Source organism: Monoraphidium neglectum (genome assembly GCF_000611645.1).
Source record: "Monoraphidium neglectum strain SAG 48.87 unplaced genomic scaffold scaffold00862, whole genome shotgun sequence".
Taxonomy (NCBI): Eukaryota; Viridiplantae; Chlorophyta; class Chlorophyceae; order Sphaeropleales; family Selenastraceae; genus Monoraphidium; species Monoraphidium neglectum.
In genome coordinates, this window is record NW_014012766.1 from 1 (window position 1) to 19,372 (window position 19,372).

General features: G+C 61.7%; 5 protein-coding genes across 5 annotated transcripts; 2 read left to right on the top strand and 3 right to left on the bottom strand.

The window, feature by feature from the left end:
• Positions 1 to 350: 350 nt before the first annotated feature.
• MNEG_5666 (hypothetical protein) lies at positions 351 to 1,367 on the bottom strand (the record flags this gene model as incomplete). Its single annotated transcript, XM_014045854.1, has 4 exons — positions 351 to 441; positions 781 to 869; positions 1,089 to 1,220; positions 1,290 to 1,367. 4 exons carry the CDS (start codon positions 1,365 to 1,367, stop codon positions 351 to 353), a joined length of 390 nt encoding a protein of 129 aa, XP_013901308.1.
• Positions 1,368 to 2,325: 958 nt separating this feature from the next.
• MNEG_5667 (hypothetical protein) lies at positions 2,326 to 5,182 on the bottom strand (the record flags this gene model as incomplete). Its single annotated transcript, XM_014045855.1, has 2 exons — positions 2,326 to 2,483; positions 3,538 to 5,182. 2 exons carry the CDS (start codon positions 5,180 to 5,182, stop codon positions 2,326 to 2,328), a joined length of 1,803 nt encoding a protein of 600 aa, XP_013901309.1.
• Positions 5,183 to 9,828: 4,646 nt separating this feature from the next.
• On the top strand, positions 9,829 to 13,135 carry MNEG_5668 (N-acetyl-gamma-glutamyl-phosphatereductase; the record flags this gene model as incomplete). Its single annotated transcript, XM_014045856.1, has 10 exons — positions 9,829 to 9,903; positions 10,180 to 10,302; positions 10,492 to 10,575; positions 10,750 to 10,880; positions 11,226 to 11,301; positions 11,555 to 11,678; positions 11,936 to 12,048; positions 12,293 to 12,348; positions 12,606 to 12,810; positions 13,019 to 13,135. The coding sequence occupies 10 exons, from the start codon at positions 9,829 to 9,831 to the stop codon at positions 13,133 to 13,135; spliced, it is 1,104 nt and encodes a 367-aa protein (XP_013901310.1).
• A 742-nt stretch (positions 13,136 to 13,877) lies between these two features.
• Positions 13,878 to 15,520, top strand: MNEG_5669 (hypothetical protein; the record flags this gene model as incomplete). Its single annotated transcript, XM_014045857.1, has 5 exons — positions 13,878 to 13,986; positions 14,159 to 14,491; positions 14,759 to 14,946; positions 15,132 to 15,215; positions 15,497 to 15,520. The coding sequence occupies 5 exons, from the start codon at positions 13,878 to 13,880 to the stop codon at positions 15,518 to 15,520; spliced, it is 738 nt and encodes a 245-aa protein (XP_013901311.1).
• A 1,168-nt stretch (positions 15,521 to 16,688) lies between these two features.
• On the bottom strand, positions 16,689 to 19,062 carry MNEG_5670 (hypothetical protein; the record flags this gene model as incomplete). The annotated part of the gene is made up of 4 exons (XM_014045858.1): positions 16,689 to 18,071; positions 18,228 to 18,407; positions 18,598 to 18,747; positions 19,048 to 19,062. 4 exons carry the CDS (start codon positions 19,060 to 19,062, stop codon positions 16,689 to 16,691), a joined length of 1,728 nt encoding a protein of 575 aa, XP_013901312.1.
• Positions 19,063 to 19,372: the final 310 nt, after the last annotated feature.

Below are 19,372 nucleotides of genomic sequence, written 5' to 3' on the forward strand. Positions count from 1 at the left end.
CCCACCCACCCAGCCAGCCACCCCCTTGCGTCTGCTCCTGCCCACCTGCCCTCGTACTTCGAGCCCGTGTCCGGCAGCAGGCCGCGCGACCGCTGGCACAGGAACGCCCGCAGAAACAGGCCGCGCGTGGGGTGCTGCACGCCCTTAGTCATCTGGCAGTGTGGTAGGTGTTTCAGCGGTGCGTCGTCGAGCAAGGGGGTGGTGAAGGCCTAGCGATGCACATAGATTTCTTGTGCAGAGAACGGCTAGAGTTGTTCGCAACAACAGGTTTTCCTCATTCAGGAGGAGGCAAATTGTTGAGTTGGACTTTCAGACAGGTCAGATCAGGACTCAAGCTCATGTAATCCAGATCAGCTCACCTCCACGAGATCCTTCAGCAGCTCCTTAGACGACCCCTCCCCAGAGCGGATGAACAGGCAGCCCACCGCCACCATCAAGTACCTGAGAAACGAGCCACGGAGCGCGATTGCAGTGAAAGACGAGGATTTAGATGACAAAGCTGCACCATCATTGACCGCCAGCTGGTGCCAACTGTATGTGCGCGTGGCGGCGCGCTGTGTGCGCTGCGAGCGATTCTGGCAGCGGCGTTGACAACGCGCTCTCAGCACGGGCGTCCCTGTGCAGGCGCCTTGGTGCAACTGCCTGTGGCCTTGGCAGCTGCACCAGGCACGCCCAGCGCAGCGCCTTTGCGCCCCAGCGCCGGGCAGCATCTACTGCTCCGCTGGCTGCTCGAGCAAGCGGCCAAAGCAGGGGAAGCCAGCACCGCGGCCGGCGACTCACAGGCGCGGCAGCACGTTGCCTGCATGCTGCACCAGCTCGTATAGCTCCGAGTAGGTGCGCCCCTTGGCGTGCTCATCCGCGAAAAACGACTGCGGCCGCGGGGTAAGGGCTCTCGTCACTCGGGATGGGGTTGAGAGCGTTTGGGGGTTGTGAGCGGCCGCATTCTTGGGGTTTTGGTAAGAGCAACTCCTCCCTCCTGGCAATTATGAGATCAACGCTTGATAACAGTCCTTCCCACCGCCTCAGTGGTGATACTGGGATACCAGGCTGCGATTGAGCGATCAAGCGCACGCTCGCCGCGCCCGCACCTCCAGGTGCGCAAGCTGGTCGAAGACCTGCATGTACAGCTCGTAGTACTTCTGCGGAGAGAGATAGGATGTCCGCAGCTCCCCCAACATTGCTGCAGAGTACCGCAGGGCCTCCCGCAGGTTGTCTTCGTCCTGTGAGCAATGCATGATCTGAGCTCACGGGATCGCCTCAAGCGGGCAAGCAGCTGCATATCCACGCACCATGGCCTTCGACATGAAGTATGCATTTTTCTTGACGGAGGTGGAGGCCTCCTTCAGAAATTTGTCCTGTTCCTCCATCATGAGGCCTCAATGCCGCCTTAGTATGCTGAAAACGATACAAACAAGGCTGCTGGGCCCGCTGCAACGGACTATAGGCCCCTAGAGCGACCTGCAGATCGATTATGCCTTTACTGTGATACCCATGAGGCTTGTACGGAAAGAAACGCAGCACTCACGATCCTGCTAATGTGCATCAAGTCGTATGAGACGCTCACAGAGGTCGCAGTGCTGGTTGGCCGCGAAGCTGCCTGGATTCGACAAACCCCCAGGTGACTCGGTGACACCACGTCACCTTGCGGCGCACGGTGACAGTTCACGCGACCGGCGGCGGCGACATTTCGCTTGGTTTGGGCAGGGCGGGCGGGGGGGCCGGCGGAGCACCGGGACAGTGGTGGCATGGCTCTGTCTGCGGAATCGTGCATTGTTGAGGGTGATTGCGTGCTGCCAAGCGCGGTGGTGATGGCGGTTCAGGTGGTGGCAGCTGTCCAAGGCAGTATGCGCCAAGGTCCTGCTGCCACTACTGACGCCACATGGCTTTGCGTTTCCGAGGCAATTGAAAGGCCGTGTGTTACTGAGGAGCTGCTCATTGCTGTGACCAGTGGCTGTACCGACCCTCGGCGCCTTCCCGTTGCGCACACTGCGGTCGTGCTGGTGGTTGGGGTGGTGGCAGCTGACCACGGCAATTCACGTCAAGGTGCTGCCGCCACTACTGTGGGCAGTTTGCTGCGCGTCTACAAGGCACTGTTGGCGAGGTGGTCCTCGTCGCTGTGACCTGTGGCTGTGTTGACGATCATGTCCTTCCTGTTGCGCACATCTCCATGAAAATTGTCTGACCGCTGTGGCGTGTTGGGCCACGACCGCACACATCGCGTATTTATTTGTGGGTCGGCGCCTCGGCTGGCAGGCGCCATCGCCTGGTGCATGCTGGGCACTGCGTTCCTGGCACCAGCGGGATTTACAGTGACAGCAGGGCGTATCAGCAGGCTCCACCAGCGCCCCACGAGGGTGGGTACCCCCAGCACTTCAAGGCAGGGGTATTCTCACCCAGCAGGCCGTCCAAGCTGATGTCGTGGAGCATCTCCAGCAGCTGTCGCTCCACCATTTCAAACTCGCTGCCCTGGACAGGCTCCATGCCTGCTGGAGATACAGGCAGAGGGCAAGGAGCGAGCCTTGAGCGCACATGTGGCCAACTGGCAGGCTGGTTGGCGCATACCCGCCGCCGGCCCGCCACAGAGATGGCGCGCTGCAGAGCGGCTGCAGCTGGCGGCGCGCAGCAGGACATGGGAACCCAAAGTTTTCATGACATACCGTGAATCCGTTCAGTCTACTCTCCGGCCGCGCGTCCCTGCCGCCCCCAGAGGAGATGTCGGCCTGGGTGAAGCGTGACGCCTGGGTGAACGTGGTGGCTGGCCAAGAGCTGCGACCCAGACGTGCAATGCGTGCCTGACTGGAGGGCCGCGGCGCCGCATGCGTACTGGGCGGCGTTTGTGGTGCAGCAGTGGGCACGGACGCTGTCATGGCGGCTGAGCGGGTGCAAGGCAGCGTCGGGCGCTGAATTCAGGCGGGTGGCCAAGCTTTGCAAGCCCAGTTGCTGATTCACCTCCAGAATCGCATGTGCATCCAATCAACATCCTCGCACATATTTGATTGACATGCAGAACCTCCTGCAGCTGCATTACAAGCAGAGCACCTTATTCAGGGGCTTGATTTGAGATGTAACATCGTTTAAAGAAGCCACAGGGCGATTAGGCCAAAGCATGCACAGCATCGCTGCTGCTGGTGTCCGCAGTTGCACTGGGGGTGTTGCAAGCTACCTTACAGCACACATACATCAAAATTGTAACCATCAAGCTTGTGGCATGGAAATCGATATGTGGCACAACTTCGTCAATTCGAGATGCAATGGCGTGCATGTGAAACCTGTTCCAAGTGAGAGCATTGGTAGCTTGGCCTTCATGTTGCATTCAAACAGCCTGGTGTGTCGCAGGCGCGCTGGCTTCTGCCTGCCTCTCTTGGCATGCCTGGCGATGGGCGGGCCATGCGCTGCGCATGCACCCCAGGCTGCAGTAGCGTACTGAGCGGCAGCCGCGGCACAATCGCAGCCGCGCGCCGTCCTCCTGCGTCTTGGCGCACGCCGCACATCTGTCGCCATTCGCGCGCCCGCACCCCTGCTCGGGTGAGCCCTCACCGACTGCGGGCAGAGCGTGGCTGCTGTTGTTGTTGCTGCTGCTGCTGCTGCTGCTGCTGCTGCTGCTGCTGGAGGCCAGCGGTTTCTGCCTGTCCTGTCCCACGTCTGTTGCCGCACCCGCTGCTGTGGGCGCCGCTTCCGCTGAGAAGTCGTCTCTGCTGTGGCCGCTGCTGATGGTGCTGCCGGCTGAGTTATGCTGCTGCTGCTGCTGCTGCTGCTGCTGCTGCTGCTGCTGCTGCTGTTGCTGCTCCTGCTGCCGCTGTTCACTCAGGTGTGGCTGTTGCTGCTGCTGCTGCTGCTGCTGCTGCTGCTGCTGCTGCTGCTGCTGCTGCCGCTGCCGCTGCTGCTGCAAATCTTCAAATCGTATTGCCAGGCGCACAGGCATGGCGTTCCTAAACGCATCGCCTTTGTGCAGCTTCTGCTTGTGCGCCTCCGCGTGCGCGCCGCCCTCTGGCCGCGCCGCTAGGAGGGCGTCGGCCATGCGAGCCATCTGGAACGCATTGCCCGCGCGCGCCGCTGCATTCCCGAAAGCCTGCAGCGCCTCGGGCCCACTCTCACGCAGCGCCCCGAGCGCGGCGGCGGCGCCCGCGTCGTCTGCGCTGTCGTCTGTAAGGCAGTCCAGCGTGTCTAAAAGCACCTTAGCCGCCCCCAACGCCAACCTGTTCCCATGCTGTGGCGGCGGCCCCCCGTCACGCCGGCGCCCGTTCCTGTCAAAGCCTTCCACAGCCCGCACCAGCGCCTCGGCGGCCCCAAGCACGAGGGGACGCCTCGTCTGCAGAGTCGCGAGCCGGCCGCTGCGGCGCGCGGCGCGGGTGATGGTGATGAGGGCGGTTGCGGCGTATGCCAGCACCGATATCTCCTCAGAATCGCTGGGGCTGGCAGGCTCGTCCACAACCGGCGCCGCCAGCTGCTGCGCCACTGCGTCCAGGATGCCCGAGCCAGACGGAGCCAGCGCCATCGCGGCAAACGCGTTGCCTGCAGCGGCGTCGTGCACAACCAGGCAGTAGATCGCCTGCAGCGCGTCGGTCGCGAGCGCGGCGAATGCGTGCGCATCTTTGCTGTCTGCGGCCACCGCCGCCGCGCTGGCATCACGCAGCAGACTGGAGAGCGCGGCCAGCGCCGCCGGGTGCGCGCAGACGGCCGCGCGGGTGACGGGGTAGCTGCAGAGCGTGAGCAGCACGGCAGCGGCGTGGGCCCTGACGGCAAAATACGCGTTGGTCAGCGCCTTCAGCAGCAGCGGGATGGAGCCATGCTGGACCACCGCGGCCGCCACGGCCGCTCGCTGCTCCTCCCGCTGCTCCTCCCCGCACGCTGTGACGAGCCGCGCCAGCATCCAGAGCCTGCCCTCCAAATGAGGGTCACCCGGCCGCGCGCCCCCGTCGCCGCGCAGCACGGACGACCCATCGCCGAGCGCGGCGACGGCGGCCTCTTGCGGGCGTCGGCGCGAGGGGTCACTCAGCAGGGCCCTAACCAGCCGCACGGCCGGCCAGAACGTGTCGCCGCCGCTCAGCTCGCGGCGCACGACGTCCATCAAAGCGCCGTCCCCTGCAATTCTCTCCGCCACCTCCGCGGCTGCCGCCGCCTCCGCCGCCGTCGCCGCCGCGGGGTCCCCGCCGCCGCCCTCCGGAAAAAAATCAAACGACATCGTCGCAAGCATTTGCAGCGGACCAGCCGCGCCTTCGCCAATTTTTAGGGCTGCAGCAATGAGGACGCCGGCCACGTCCTCAGGCATCATAAGGAGGTCAAACCTCACTGAAGGGCTGCACTGAGACAATGCGTGCATCATTGCACACACGACGTTGAGCGATGCGCAGTTGACATCGCCGCGCGCCGTCAGACGCATGAGCGCCTGAGCGTAGCCTGCGTCGGCCATCTGGCAGGGGAGAAAAGGGCGAGGGAGAAAAATGAGAAGAGCTGGTCGATGCGAGCCGCTTTGCTGGCGAGCAGCACCACAGACATGCAAAGAAAGTACAGGCCTGGAATTGCGGCGCCCGCCGTCTGGTGCCGGAAAACTCCATGCCGGCGCAGCGGCCGGCATTTCTTAATCCTCCTCCTTCGCAAAGAACGCCACCACAGCCGCCGACGCACCTGCCGCAAGCAGCTGGGCGCCTCAAGGAAGCAGCAGCAGGCGGTGATCGCCGAATCCAGCTCCAGCATGCTTGCTGACTCGTCAGCCAACATAGCCAGGAGAGACGCCACGGCTGCGGGCCGCAGCAGCAGCCCTTGCGGCAGCGCCGCGCATGCCGCTTCCAACCTGTCAATGGCTTTGCCGAACTGGCGCCGTGTTGTTGAAGCGCCAGCCTGGCGGCGGGCGGCGGCGCGCAATGCCGGGTCGCAGACAAGCGCGAGTGCCGACTCCACGCGGCCTGCCACGGCCTGGACGGTCGCATCCATGGCTGCGTGCGTCACGTTTGCGTGACAGCTATGGGTACATGTCACCCGCGAGTTGCTCTGGCGTGGGGCGAGTCCACCCTGATAACGCTCAGATCTGTGCGAAGAGTATGAGAACAGATACTTTATTTTGTAGATATTTTGTTTGGCGAGGCTGCACGTAGGCTGATTGGCTTGACCTGCAGCACTGGAGCGCGATGCCGACCTGGTGTTTACAGTCCCGTACTGCAGGCCGATGATGAGATGAGTGGTCCAAGCTGTAGCCCTCCAGCTTACGGTACTTCTGCGTCCTCTGGAATCAAGGCTGTTGCGTTCAAGGCATGCGGCCTATTGGTTGTGCTGTGAGGCCAGCTCATGGGTCAGTGGTTATGGTCTACCTTGCGGTACAGACATATTGCCCACAGTTGCACGCTGCCTACAGTACCTGCACGCAGCACAGCACATGCATGAGGTTGACCCAGCTGCACTATTTCTGTTTCTGAATTGGTTTGTGCACATCCTTGATACTGGGTCTGAGGGCTGGCCGCAATACAGTTGCGGTTGGCAACTGCTTGTGACACTTCTATGACACGCTTGCACTGCCACTCATCACTGCAGTCTGCTCCACTGGAGTTGAGTTATGGGTTGCCGCCCACTGAAGCGCACACTTGCTGTTGACCCTGCTGCGTTTGACACCTTGCGCGTCGCCACAGAACCAACGATTCCTGTACTTTAGCTGGCACAACACGCGTGTATGTGCTTGGAGGTGTGCGTGGGTTTGGAAAGTTGCTTGTGAGTATGTGCTTGTGCGTGTGCGCGTGTCAACATCAAGCGTATGCGTGTCGGTGCATTCGTATATGCGTGCACGCATGTGTGTTGCTATCACCAAGCACGTTGCGCACATGCTTCATGTTGGCCTGAGCATTGCCTCAGGCAAGCCTGCAAGGCCGGCCGGGTGGCAGCTGCGCCAGGGTAATGGGACCTCAATAAATTGGAACGGTCAGGATGCCAGGCACTGGAGTGTCGCTGCAATCAAATCAACGGGCCGCAGGACACACAGAGGCAGGCAGGCGCCCCAGCCCAGCAGCATGCAGTGGCCAGAAGCGAAACAGGCCAGCAGCCCATGCTTACTACGATAGCAGGTTCTGCAAAAGCCCTGCAACGTCTCTCGAATGAGCCAGACAGGATTGGCTCGCTGCAACCGCCACTTCTTTGTGTGTGCATAATCCTTGACTACGGGCATCGATCCCTTGCCCAACAAGCAGCGCCACAGGCGTCACCGTCCTCATGTGGGTTGCTCGACGCGCTGGCACCAAGCGCAAGCAGCACGCAGTCGCAGAAGCTGGCGAGCAGCTGCTGGCCAGCTTTGGCGCCGTGGGCGTCCTTGAAGCTGTTGTAAGAGCTCAAATTGGAAACATAGCTCTGACTGAAAACAAGCCGACTGAAGCCAGTAAGGAAATGCCTGAACAATTTGGATGAGGTGGAGGTGTGGCTGAGTGGGTGGCACGCTTGCAAGTCCAGATTTGCACCTGCATCACATCGAACTTGGATTCATTGTTTGAAAAGACAGACATACAATCATATGCTTTACACGCATAGCCTGCTGCAGCTGCGTTGCGTCGAATTGCGGCGCGCATTAGGGTCTTCGTTCGGAGGGGTTGCTGTTGCAGCTGCACTTGTATGCCTACATCCGTTGGTCCTTCCTTTATAACTGAGGTGCAGCTTACCAGCTTCTGGGACCCTGAAATGTTGCATTGCACTGATCAACAATCAGCACACCAAGGCTGCTTGTCACTCCAAATAATGAGTTGTGTTGGGGCACACCTATTGTCATAGTAAGTTTGCCAGACGTGGCAGGGCACATATTACCAATGTGGACCCCTTGATGCCACCTGCACCAGTCAGCTCAAGAAGACCGTGTGAGCTGCACTGTATCTGCCGGCCGCCGATGCAAAGTTTCCAACTCTTCTCAAACAGGTAGTCGTGGTGCAACTGTGCGGCATTGTTACATGCGAACAACTGCAACCCCACAGTATGACTCAAAATGTTGGCTACTGGTGAAAGGCAGGCAGAAGTGGGTGAAACCGTTTGCGCCTACCTACCGCACAGTCCACTGGACAATCAACACCAGCGCCGCCCATGAAGGGTGGCCGTGCGGCGTCTGCTGGCAAGCGGGATGCTGGGGCATGCGGCAACAGCAAAGGTGGGTACTGAACTCAGCCCAGCGCACGGGGTGGGGTTGATGAGCAAATGAGTTGTGGTCGCAGAGCGCGAGAGGCCGATGCTGCTGCTGCTGCTCCTGCTGCTGCTGCTGCTGCTGCTGCTGATGATGATGATGATGATGATGATGATGATGATGATAGTGATGACGGTGATGATGGGAATCGCCGCTGCTGTGCTGCTGGTCCTGCAGCTGCTGCTGGCGCGGCTGCTGCAGCTGGGCGGCTGCGAACCGACTGCTTTCCAACAGACAAAGCCTGCCAGCGCGGTAGCTGCTCCCAGCATCGCCACGCACGGCGACGCGCGGTGTGAGTGTCCTGCAGCTCCCGCGCATCCAGAGGGGACATACAAGCCGCGTGCTTAGGGGAACGGCAAGCGGCCCATGCCTGCCACACCATGGCACCAAATTGCAGCAAGGTGTCCGAGCGCTGCCTGCGGAGCCTTGACCAGACAGCTGTGCTGGCCTCCGCACCAACAGCGCTGCATCAACCACCGCTGCTCTGGGCAGCAGTGGGCTGCGACAGCCGCATGGCGGGTAGCGCTTGACGGCGTGGTCGCTGCTAGAGCAGCTGCGATGGCGCCGCCACGCGTGCTGCTTGGGCGCGAGGCCGCTGCAGTCAAGGGGGGAACTGAGTGATGCTGACTTTTTCAGAGTTGCCTCACGCAGCACCCTTTGTAGCGGCGGCCGCCGCTGCCGCTTCCTGCGCAGTTCCACGTGCCGCAGGCCCCTCGTCAGCGTCGGCGTCGTCGGCGCCGCCGGCCACCGAGGCAGCCGCGCGCATGAGCACGCGGTACTCTGCGGCCAGCCGCGCGTGCTCCCCGGTAATGCGGGACGTCTGCAGGTAGTCGTACGAGCACACCGCCAGAAGCGCAGCGACTGAAGCGCGCTGTGCGCGGTGGATTGTTTTGTATGGCGTGGGGATGCGGGTGGGTGGCGAACTACTCGATTGGACTACCGTATGGCGTGCGAAAAAACGCTAGGATAGACATCGCAGCTGCAGCAATCCCTCGCATTAGCAGCAGGCTTAGCGCAGGAGCGTAAATTGCAGCAGGAAGGTGGCAGTGATGATGTATGCTTAAAAGCCCACGTGCCGCCTACCATGGCCAGGTTTGCGTTTCGTCGCGCCACCGTAGACCGCAGCGGTTGCGGCACAGCCATCACATAGACCGCGTGCAGCGCACTGCCCCACATGAAGGCTGTGCCGCCCGCCGTCAAGGCGCGCTCCCCGCTGTCGCGCAACCAGGCATTCCAGCCCTACAACGGGGAAGGGAGTGAGGGCGAAGTAGTCACATGCACTCCTCACGGGTGCTGCAGCAGAGCCGCTGCACAACAAGCACGCAGCTGCGGGTGTGGGGCCCCAGATAGGAAGCAGCACCAATCTCACATTGGCCATTCGTGTCCTCGCATTGCTGAAGGCGTCGCTCATGTCGTGGGGGAAGGGGGGTCAGATCTGCCTGATCTCAGCACTCACGAGGCAAAGCTTGTTGTTGTCAAGGACCAATACCACAGTGATTGATCTCTCTTTAACAAGCGACATCAGCTCTTGTCGCAACCTTTCCTGTATCCCGTGACCGAAAAAACCTAGCTGCATTGCCGGCAGGGCACTTCCCTATCTCCGTACTTGGTACGCACATCAAAGAAGCACACATTTTCAGGTATTAGGCTCGGTAGTTACCCCAGTAGCCATGCAGTCGACCACCATGAAGACCGCTGGAGCACAGCGCGCGGCCGTTCGCCCACGTGTTGGCCGGAAGATGGTCTGCAAGGCCTCTGCGGTGCGTGGGCCGTGTGTCATTGTGTGCCGACATGCTGCCGTCGCGGCCGCGCGCCACATGGCGCCCAGTTACAGCCGACCAAGCTCATGCGCTTGTGTTGTGTGTGTACAGAGCGCGCAACCAACTTCTGTGCGTGAGCTCGGCAGACGCTTGATAATGCGTGAGGGGCTTTTGTTGGAGCCCGTTCGCAGCAGGGGGCCTGAAGGCTCCCCCCCCCCGCCCACCCTCGTGGCCTGAGGCCACCAGGCGCCCCTTGCCCCAAACATCGCTGATCAGGACGTGGCGCGCGTCGCGGTGCTGGGTGCATCGGGCTACACGGGGGCGGAGGTGGTGCGGCTGTCCGCGCTGCACCCAAACATCACGATCGCCGCGCTCACTGGCGAGAAGCAGGCTGGCAAGGTGCGCGGCCGCATCACTGCAGCCAGCCTATCATGAGTCTAGCTGGTGCGCAGCTCGGGCAACCAGGCCTCTTGTTAGTGGGAGGACGCGGCAGTTGGCCTATGGTGCGCAGCCAGGCAGCTTGCGTGCGTGTGTTTTCGCCGCGCGCACACACACACAACTTCTTCAGCGCCCAATTCCCGCTCGCAGAGCTTTGCCGAGGTGTTCCCGCACCTGGTCAGCGCCTCCAACATCGGCGCGCTGGTCAAGATCGCAGACGTGGACTTTGACCAGGTGCAGCGAGATCGCTTGCGTCGGCACCACGATTGTTGCCGCTGCCGCCTTGGCGTCGCTGAGGCGGCCCCGCACCTGGCGGGAAGAAATGAGCCATCCTGCAGCGTCCCAGCCTCCGGTGCTGACGAGTAGGGCAACCATGTGACCGCCTTGCTGTCTCTCGTCCCCCGCCAGGTGGACGCCGTCTTCTGCTGCCTGCCGCACGCGACGACGCAGCAGATCATCAAGTCGCTGCCCACCAATCTGAAGATTGTGGACCTGTCGGCTGACTTCCGCCTGCGGGACGTCAACACATACGCGCAGTGGTGGGTGCGGCCGGGGCGTCGGGCTCGCGGGCTGCTTGGGCCGGTAGAACAGACTGATAGCCTTGGTTCGGGGGGTTGATTGCGGTGTGCAGATTGGTCGACTCGCCGGACTGCCACCGGTGGCATCTAACCGGTTCTGGCGTACGGCTTATAGATATCGCTGACGTGCACCTAGGTCTTTTGACACCTATGCCACACGCTGCCCTTAGGGGTATGTTGACAGCCAACGGTAATGCCCACTAGAGACGCATACGGCTGGCGAGACTGCCAAGGGACGGGGTCGGGCCCTGAATTTTCTCTTTCAACCCCTTGAGACCCGTCGCGGCCGCGCGCCTGTTGTTCCAGGTACGGCGGCGAGCACGCGGCCCCTGAGCTGCAGGAGGAGGCGGTGTACGGCCTCACTGAGCTGAAGCGCGAGGAGGTGGGTGCGTATGTGTGCGTGTGCGTGTGCGCGCACGCGCGCGTGTGTGTGTGTGTGTGTGTGCATATGTGCGCATGCTCACACTTGTGCGTGCAAGCAAATGCTTGGACAGTTTTCTCCCTGCACCCAACACCGTTTCAGCGTGCCTTGTGTGTACTGAGCTCAAGCAAAATGTATCAGTGAGGCCATGAGTGTTTGCAGGCTCGTCTCAGGCAACGAATTTTCCACCCCTGGTACCCATTCTGAATCCCAGGTCAAGAAGGCGCGGCTTGTGGCCAACCCAGGGTGCTACCCCACGACCGTGCAGATCCCCCTTGTGCCGCTGCTGGAGAAGGGCCTCATCTCCAAGGATGACATCATCATCGACGCCAAGTCGGGTAAGTGCATCTTCGGTCGCGCGTGTGCCTGCAAATGTTGCTGCATGTGTTCAAGCGGCGTTTACAATTGCAGGGGTTACAAAGCACGCCTGCATGAGATACTCCTTGTTCGTCGGGACCATCCTGCTGCCTCATCATATGCCAGAAGTGAGCAGCTGTGCTCCTCTGCACCTAGCAGGCATGATGCCTCGCGCCTGTCTAACGCACGCCTACTCCTGTCCTCCTGTCCTCCTTACCGCCAACCATGACGGCGCCAGGCGTGTCTGGCGCCGGCCGCGCGGCCAAGGAGTCCAACCTGTACACAGAGATCGCAGAGGGCATCAACGCCTACGGCGTCTCATCCCACAGGCACATGCCCGAGATCGAGCAGGTGAGGCTGTTGCGGCTGCCACAGCAATAACCGGACTCAATTTGTGGCCTCAGCTGCAGTACTGAGCAAGAGCATGCAGGGGTCTTTGCAGTGCGCATGATAAGGTGTGGTTGGATTGTTGCAACATGGATGCGATGCGGCAGGCGCTGTATGCGTCCTCGCAGCAGTGCCATGGGTTTGCGGCTGTGCAAACATTGTGTGACTGATGTCTGCGCCCGTGCCCCGGTGTTATCACACTCCGCAGGGGCTGTCCGACGCTGCAGGCGCGGACGTACGCGTCAGCTTCACGCCCCACCTCATGTGCATGACCAGGTGTGCCCAGCATGCTTCCACGCACAACGGCCCGTGAACTGCTGGCATGGGCGGTTTTCCCCTGCATGCTGTCCACCAAGAAACCCTGCCGTGACCTGTGCTGCAAAACATCCTCGCCCTCGCCGCCTGGCCGTCATGCCGTCCTCCCCCCACCCCGCTCGCTCAGCAAAGCGTCCCTGCCCCCAGCACCCACCCCAAACCGCAAAACCCTGCCCGCCGAACCCCAAACGAACACCAAAATCAAGGGGCATGCAGTCCACCATCTACGTGAAGCTCGAGAACGGCGCCACCCCCGACTCGCTGCGCGCCGAGCTCGAGGCGCGCTACGCCGGCGAGCCCTTTGTGCGCATCCTGCCCAAGGGCGTGGTCCCGCACACGCGCCACGTGCGCGGCTCCAACTTCTGCTTCATCAACGTCTTCCCGGACCGCATCGCAGGGCGCGCCATCGTGGTGAGAATGGGTTCTGCTTTTGCCCCACCCGCACCTCGCAGCACACTTGGCCGTTCCGCTGCGCGCTGCTTTGCTCGCCCCGACCGCTTTGTGTGTGACGCTTGTGCCTGGGACCTTCAACACACTTGACTGCGCAACTGTGACTGCGCTGCGTGTCATGAAGCCCGTGCTTCCGCATCCTGGCCCCCCCCCCCCGTTTGACCCCCAGATCTGTGTGATTGACAACCTCGTCAAGGGCGCCAGCGGGCAGGCCCTGCAGAACCTTAACCTCGTGATGGGATTCCCTGAGACCACTGGGCTCCTGCAGCTTGCCATGTTCCCTTGAGTGGGGCCTGGGTTTTTGGAACGCCTGGATTATACAGATGCCTGGATTACAGGGGGTGCTGGCTACCAGCCATTGATTGGTTTTGTTGCCGCTTTCGTCCGCCAGCGCCCTCGGAGGGGTTGCCCAAGGGGAAGCGTGCCTTTGCACGTGCGGCTCGCCTGTGGTCATGCTACTTGCATGTGCTCTCCGAGGCATGCTGTGTGCAGCCATCTTCTGTCAGCAGCAGGGTGAGTGCCATGTTCTGTCTGCGCTGGAACGCTGGGTAACGACAATATGACAACTGCATCAAGCCTTGACAGATCCAAACTCACCCAGGGCAGAGCAATTCAACGCGCCAGGGTGCCATGCAAATGCCCGACGCACATATGATGGTTGGGATGCGCCGTGTTTCAACAGTGTCGTTGGCCATGTGCATCACGACCGTGCAGGCTGGCAGTGTTCTTCAATGTCAGCCGCACACGTCAAAGGGCAGTGTAGTTGTCTGGCATGCACAACGAACTTCACACCACAAACAAAGCTTGATCAAACGATCTGGCAGGGAGTCAGCCAGCCAAAATGCCCAAAATCAAGCCTTCAAATGTCCATCAAAGCTCGTATAGGTATCAGACTACGATTTCATCCATATTTATGGGTTTGGTCTATCCATAGTCGTACGATTCAGATCACGCGGGTGTCGTACTTTCAACGTTGTCGCCATTGACAAGGGCCAAGCGCCTGCTGCTTTCATCCGATCATCGACACCATGCAGATCCCATCCATGGTGTTGCTGGTGCTTGCGCTGGCTACCCCGCGCACCCTCGCAGCACGCCCGCTGCACCTTGCTGTGGTGGGACGCACGCTGCAACAGCAGGGTAAGCGCCATCGCTGCCTGTGCATACTCGACGCATGGCCCTCAGCATGTTGTTTTTCTCATCTTCAGCGGCGCCTGAGCGCTGCTGTGCGGCCTCAGATGCCTTATCTGTAGCGCTGTGTCTAGACCGTTTGAATCCGAGCTGCGCAACAACGCACACGCTGCCAACACAGGCACCTGGTCCGGCTTCCCCGACCCCACCTCCGCGACGGCCTTCGCCTCCTCAAACGGCCAGCAGCAGCAGGCAGTCGCGTACGCCTCAAGCTCGGTGCCGTCCTTCCAGCAAGGCGCTACCCAGCAGACCGCCATGCCCGCCTACGCCCAGCCCATGCAGCAGCAGCTGCAGCAGCAGGTTGCCTACCCCCAATCCGCACCGCAGCAGCAGATGCCGCAGTATTACCCTCAACAGCCTCAGCAGGGCGCTGTGCAGATGCAGCAGCCGCAGGGCGCCTTGCAGCAGGGGCAGCAGACCAGCATGCCGCAGCAGGGTTCAGGAGGCTCGCCCGGTGCGCATCATGGGGCCCAGCACACTGCTAGAGATACATGCAGGCGCTCGCATGCAACATGCGCGCAGGCGCTGGCATGCAGCAATCATGCAGGAGCTCGCATGCAGCATGCGAGCAAATGCTTGCATGCAGCATGTGTTCAGGCGCTCGCATGCAGGCGCTTAATGGTGCAGTTTTCTGAACACGGTTACCTGCCGCTCCTTTGCAGAGACCCTCACCCTAAAGCACCCTCGCCCACCTCCCCCTTGCAACCTCACCCCTCCGCAGGCTTCAACCAAAACTCCATCCTGTCGTTGCACAACAGCCTCCGAGCCAAGCACGGCGCTGCGCCGCTCGCCTTCAACGGCCAGCTGGCGGCGTCCGCTCAGGCCTGGGCGGACCGCTGCGTCTTCCAGCACAGCGGCCCAGGGGAGAACCTGGCGCAGTACTTCCCTGACCCCTTGCAGGCCGTGCAGGTGCTCATGGCTTCACCTGAGCATGAAAAAGAAAGGTTATCGCCTTGTGGCTATGATTGATTTACATGTTGCATGCTTCAACCTTGCTCAACTCCGCCACTGTTCAGCAGCCAGCGGAGCCCCAGCCGCCACCTCTGCCTCGTGCCAGCTTTTGAACGTCTGCACTGTAAACCTTCTGATGGCAGGCTTGGTATGATGAGATCCGCATGTACTCCTACGGCAGCGACTACTCGTCAGCCACAGGTGATGAGAGGGAGCAGCAGCACATGGTGCTTCCGCTGGGCTTGCATGGGCAGCTGGCTGGTCTGCATGTGCCGTCGGCCTTCTGCCGCTTGCGCACTAAAGTGTGACATCACCTACATCTCCAGCTTGGCGCTCATCCCTGCTCGCACGGCGGCACCACCCCGGCCTGCGCTCTGCCCTCTCAGGCCACGCCACCCAGATGCTGTGGAAGGGCTCGACCTCGGCCGGTTGCGGCTGGGCAGCTTCCTGCCAGCTGCTTGTCTGCCACTACGATCCCCCGGGTAATGTGGTTGGCCAATTCCCACAGAACGTGTCGCCCCCGCTGCAGTGAGGGCGGGCATGTGGCCGCGCGGCGGCGCGAGTACTGCGTTGGCCGCCTGGGCCTGGCAAGGGGGGCACGTTTGCACCCCAAGAACCCTCCCAAAGCAAGTGCGACTTGCCAGTGCTGGGCCTGCTCCTGTATTATTTGCCGTTTGTCTGTCCTGAACGCCATTGTGCTGTCTGCCCATTCTTGACGGTGCACATGGGGACTGACCACTCCTGAGTTCTGCAGGACTGCAGGCTGCTGTATGTGACATGCACTGCGTGCTGCCCGAATTCCCTCATGTTTGACTCGCAATCCTCATACTTGTCTCAGCCCTGGCCTTCTGGCTCTCTGACCATGCCACGATCGTGTGTACTGCATAAACTTCCCCCCGGAATAAATTGCGCAGGCGTGCGTGCGTGCCGTGTGGCCCCAGCGCACACGTGCCCACGCCCCCCACCGAATAATTCACGGAATCGTCCTTTGAGGGTGAATAGCAAACAAGCCCTGCTGCGTGCAGGCAAATCCTGCCCCACAACGCAGCTTGCCTTGCACCGCAAAGCCCATTGTTTGGTCCTGTGGAATTCACAGGCCAGCAGGCAATTGCCTCGTGGAACCCTCCACACATGTCAACTGCTGTTTGCCTCCCTCGCTGGTACCGCTGTCTGGCTTTCCATCATCTATTGTGAGCACGTCCTCACGCACCGCCACCCAATCCCTGGCTATGACTTGGCTGTCCTCCTTCAATAGTGTATCTCGGCTTTGTCCAAACTCGCCCTGCGCTTGCCCTGTGATTCCATTGCACCCATTTCATAGGCCTGCACTCTCCATCACATTGCCGCCGTGAGTGGCTTCACGCACGCGCCCCCTCGTTCACCTGCATCCATTTTGCCACCTGTATTGTAACCTGCCTCCACAACTTTACCTGACTTTACTCGTGTGCGTCAGCCACGCCAGATAGACGGCGCCGGCAAGCAGCCAGTCAAGATCTGCGCACGCTGCGCGCCCTTTCTAGATTCATCTGCAGCCTGCGTCACAGATCACACACTTTTGGTGACCGCCTGACGCCATGGTAGCGCAACCACTGCCCGACTTGCACTATATAGAAGTGAGAACATCAGACCACAGCGCCCCTGGCTCAACATGTCAGCCACCCTCCCCTGAGCCGCGCTGCATACGTATGTGATAAAAATTATCAGTGGGCGAAACGTGGCAGGCTTGCGCTCAGCTCCAACAGCTGCGCCTCAACCTCATCAGCGTCCCAGTCTTCAGCGGCGCAGACGCCTGCCTGCTGCTGCTGCTGCTGCTGCTGCTGCTGCTGCTGCTGCTGCTGCTGCTGCTGCTGCTGCTGCTGCTGCTGCTGCTGCTGCTGCTGCTGCTGCTGCTGCTGCTGCTGCTGCGTCCAAGGCGGCAGTGCTGCTGCGGGCGTATGCGCCCCAATGCGTCCGGCGCTGTTCGCGACCGCCGGTGATGGGGGTGTCGCGGGGCTGCTGGCGCCGCTGCTGGCGCCGCTGCCCTGCTTCATGGCCGACTTGAGGGGCGTGCCCGGCCTCGACCCAGCCCCGGATCCCGGCCGCACAGCGGGCGGCGCGGGCACCGCTGCGCTCGGTATTGGTGCGGGGCGCGGCCGAGGTGTTGCCACCAGCTCGCTTGAATCCAGCCTCAGCACCTCGTCATCGCTGGTCGCTGGATCATTCAATGGCCCCTGCTGCTGCTCTCGCTGAGGTTGCTGATCGTGCACGCTCGCACTTGTCGCAGAGCCGTCGCGCCGAGACGACGCGGACGGTGGCGGTGGTGATGCCGAGGAGGGGCCCGGGGCTGGCGCTGCGGTGTTGGTATCCACAAGCAAGACGCCCGGCGTCTGCATGCGTGCCAGGCTCGGCCGCGGCCGCGTCGCAACCATGATTGGCGGGCTAACGCCGGTGAGCGGTGGTGCTGCATGCGGCCCGGGCGCCACGAGCGGCTGGTAGGTGTTGCCGCCGTCGGCGCCCGTGCCGCCGCCGCCGCGGCTTCCGGCACTGCTACCATTGCTGGCACTGTTGCCCCTGCTGGCGCGGCCGGCGGATGACGCTTTGAGGATGCCCCTGGGTGTCAGCGCCTCGCCAGCTGGCGCCCGCAGGTCCAAGCTCCTGCTGCCCGGCCGGCTGCCAGGCTGGCTGCCGGGCTGGCTGCCGCCTCGCGGGGAGCGCACGTGCGCAAAGGCGCCGCTCGCGGGCTCCTCCTCGTCTTCTTCGTCACCGCCGCTGCTGGAGCATGCCGCGCTGCCGCCAGTGCCAAGTGCCCCACCCCCTGCAGCCTGCAGCGCCAGGTTGGTTGGCAGCTTGGAGCAGCTGCTGCCAGAGAGCGGGCGCAGCGCAGCCGCGCCCCTGGATGAGACGGGCCGCGAGCCAGGGCCTGACATGAAGGCAGCACCCAGGTGAGGGTTGGCCAGCAGAGACCTAGGGGAAGGTGGGCGGCCCCCACCAGCACCGCTGCCGCCGCTGCGGCTGGCATCCACTGGCACCGCAGCTGCGCCCGCTCCGGAGGCACTGGCGTGCGGGCTGTTGGTGCGGCTCAACGCCAGAGATTTGCGAGCCCCCTGCGCGCACAAGCGATTATAGTTGGCAGGCTCAAATGCTTGTCTTGCAGGGCCCAGCGCCTCCGCACGCGGGCTGGAGACCAGATCGCTGGCTGGGCACAACAAGGCAAGCAAAGCCCCACCCGACCCCTTGAACCTGTCACCCATTTGACCCACCTGCTTGAGCTTTTCCAGGTACGCCTGGCTGCCAGCAGCTTCTGCCTGCTCCTGCTCGGCCGCCTCGGCCTCGGCCTCAATGGCGTCCTTGAGCCCCTGCAGAGCAGCGACCCACCTGTCGCGCTCAGCGCCGCCGCCCCGCTCAACCTTGAAGGTCAGGTAGCGCTCGGGGAAGCGCACCTGTGGCAACAGTGGGTGCGCTGTGATCCGTCCATTATGGAGGCGATGCGAACGCACGGCTTGCGAGGGCCACTTGGAGGGCAATGTGCACAACCATCTTGACCATGTTTGACCGTGTGCACAGCGTGAATCCACAGGCATACATGGGGTAAGGCCTCCAGCCGCCTTTGCAATGCGCTCTTTGCCTCACCGTGAACTTGAGCTCCTCCTCTGGCCGCACCCACAGAAGGTCGCGCCCTGCGTAAACGCGCGCCTTCCCCGTCTGCACCTCCTGCTGCGACGCGCCATAGGTCAGCGCGTCCTCCGTGAGCTCCACCCAGCGGCGCTGGTACTTCTTGCCCTGAGTTTAGTGCAAAGATTTGTACTGCTTTTTGCTTCACAGGCAACCACGCACGATCAGGTTCGCCCGATGTGCTCAAAAGCCGACACACTGCACATACTTACGAGGAGGTTTTGCTTGCGGTATTCTCTATTTCTTTTCAACAGAAACCCCTGAAGGGTCTGTGGCAACATTGTGTGCGTCAAAACAGCGTACTTTAGCTCAAGCTGCAGTTGTTTAGGGTATGAATGCTTTGGAAATGTTCAATTTGAGTGCACCTCTGCGGGCGTCAAGGCGTGAAAGGCTCCCAATCAGGAGCACATCCAGGCTGCCCATCCTTAGCACGACCTCGACTGCTCGGCTTCCCCTGGAACGGCTGGGTGTCCCCAGTTTGAGCACATTTCAGAACACGCCTTGCCATGCAGTGCGCTTGCCTGTACAAGCGGGCGCATACGCCTGCGCTTGTCTGCAGTCACCCGTGGTTCCTGCAGTGTCACAGCTGTCAGCCTGCACGGTCGCAGGTGTGACGTTGTTCGAAAAGCACCCCCTCACTTCCCCTAACACACACACACACACACACACACACACACACACACACACACACACACACACACACACACACACACACACACACACACACACACAC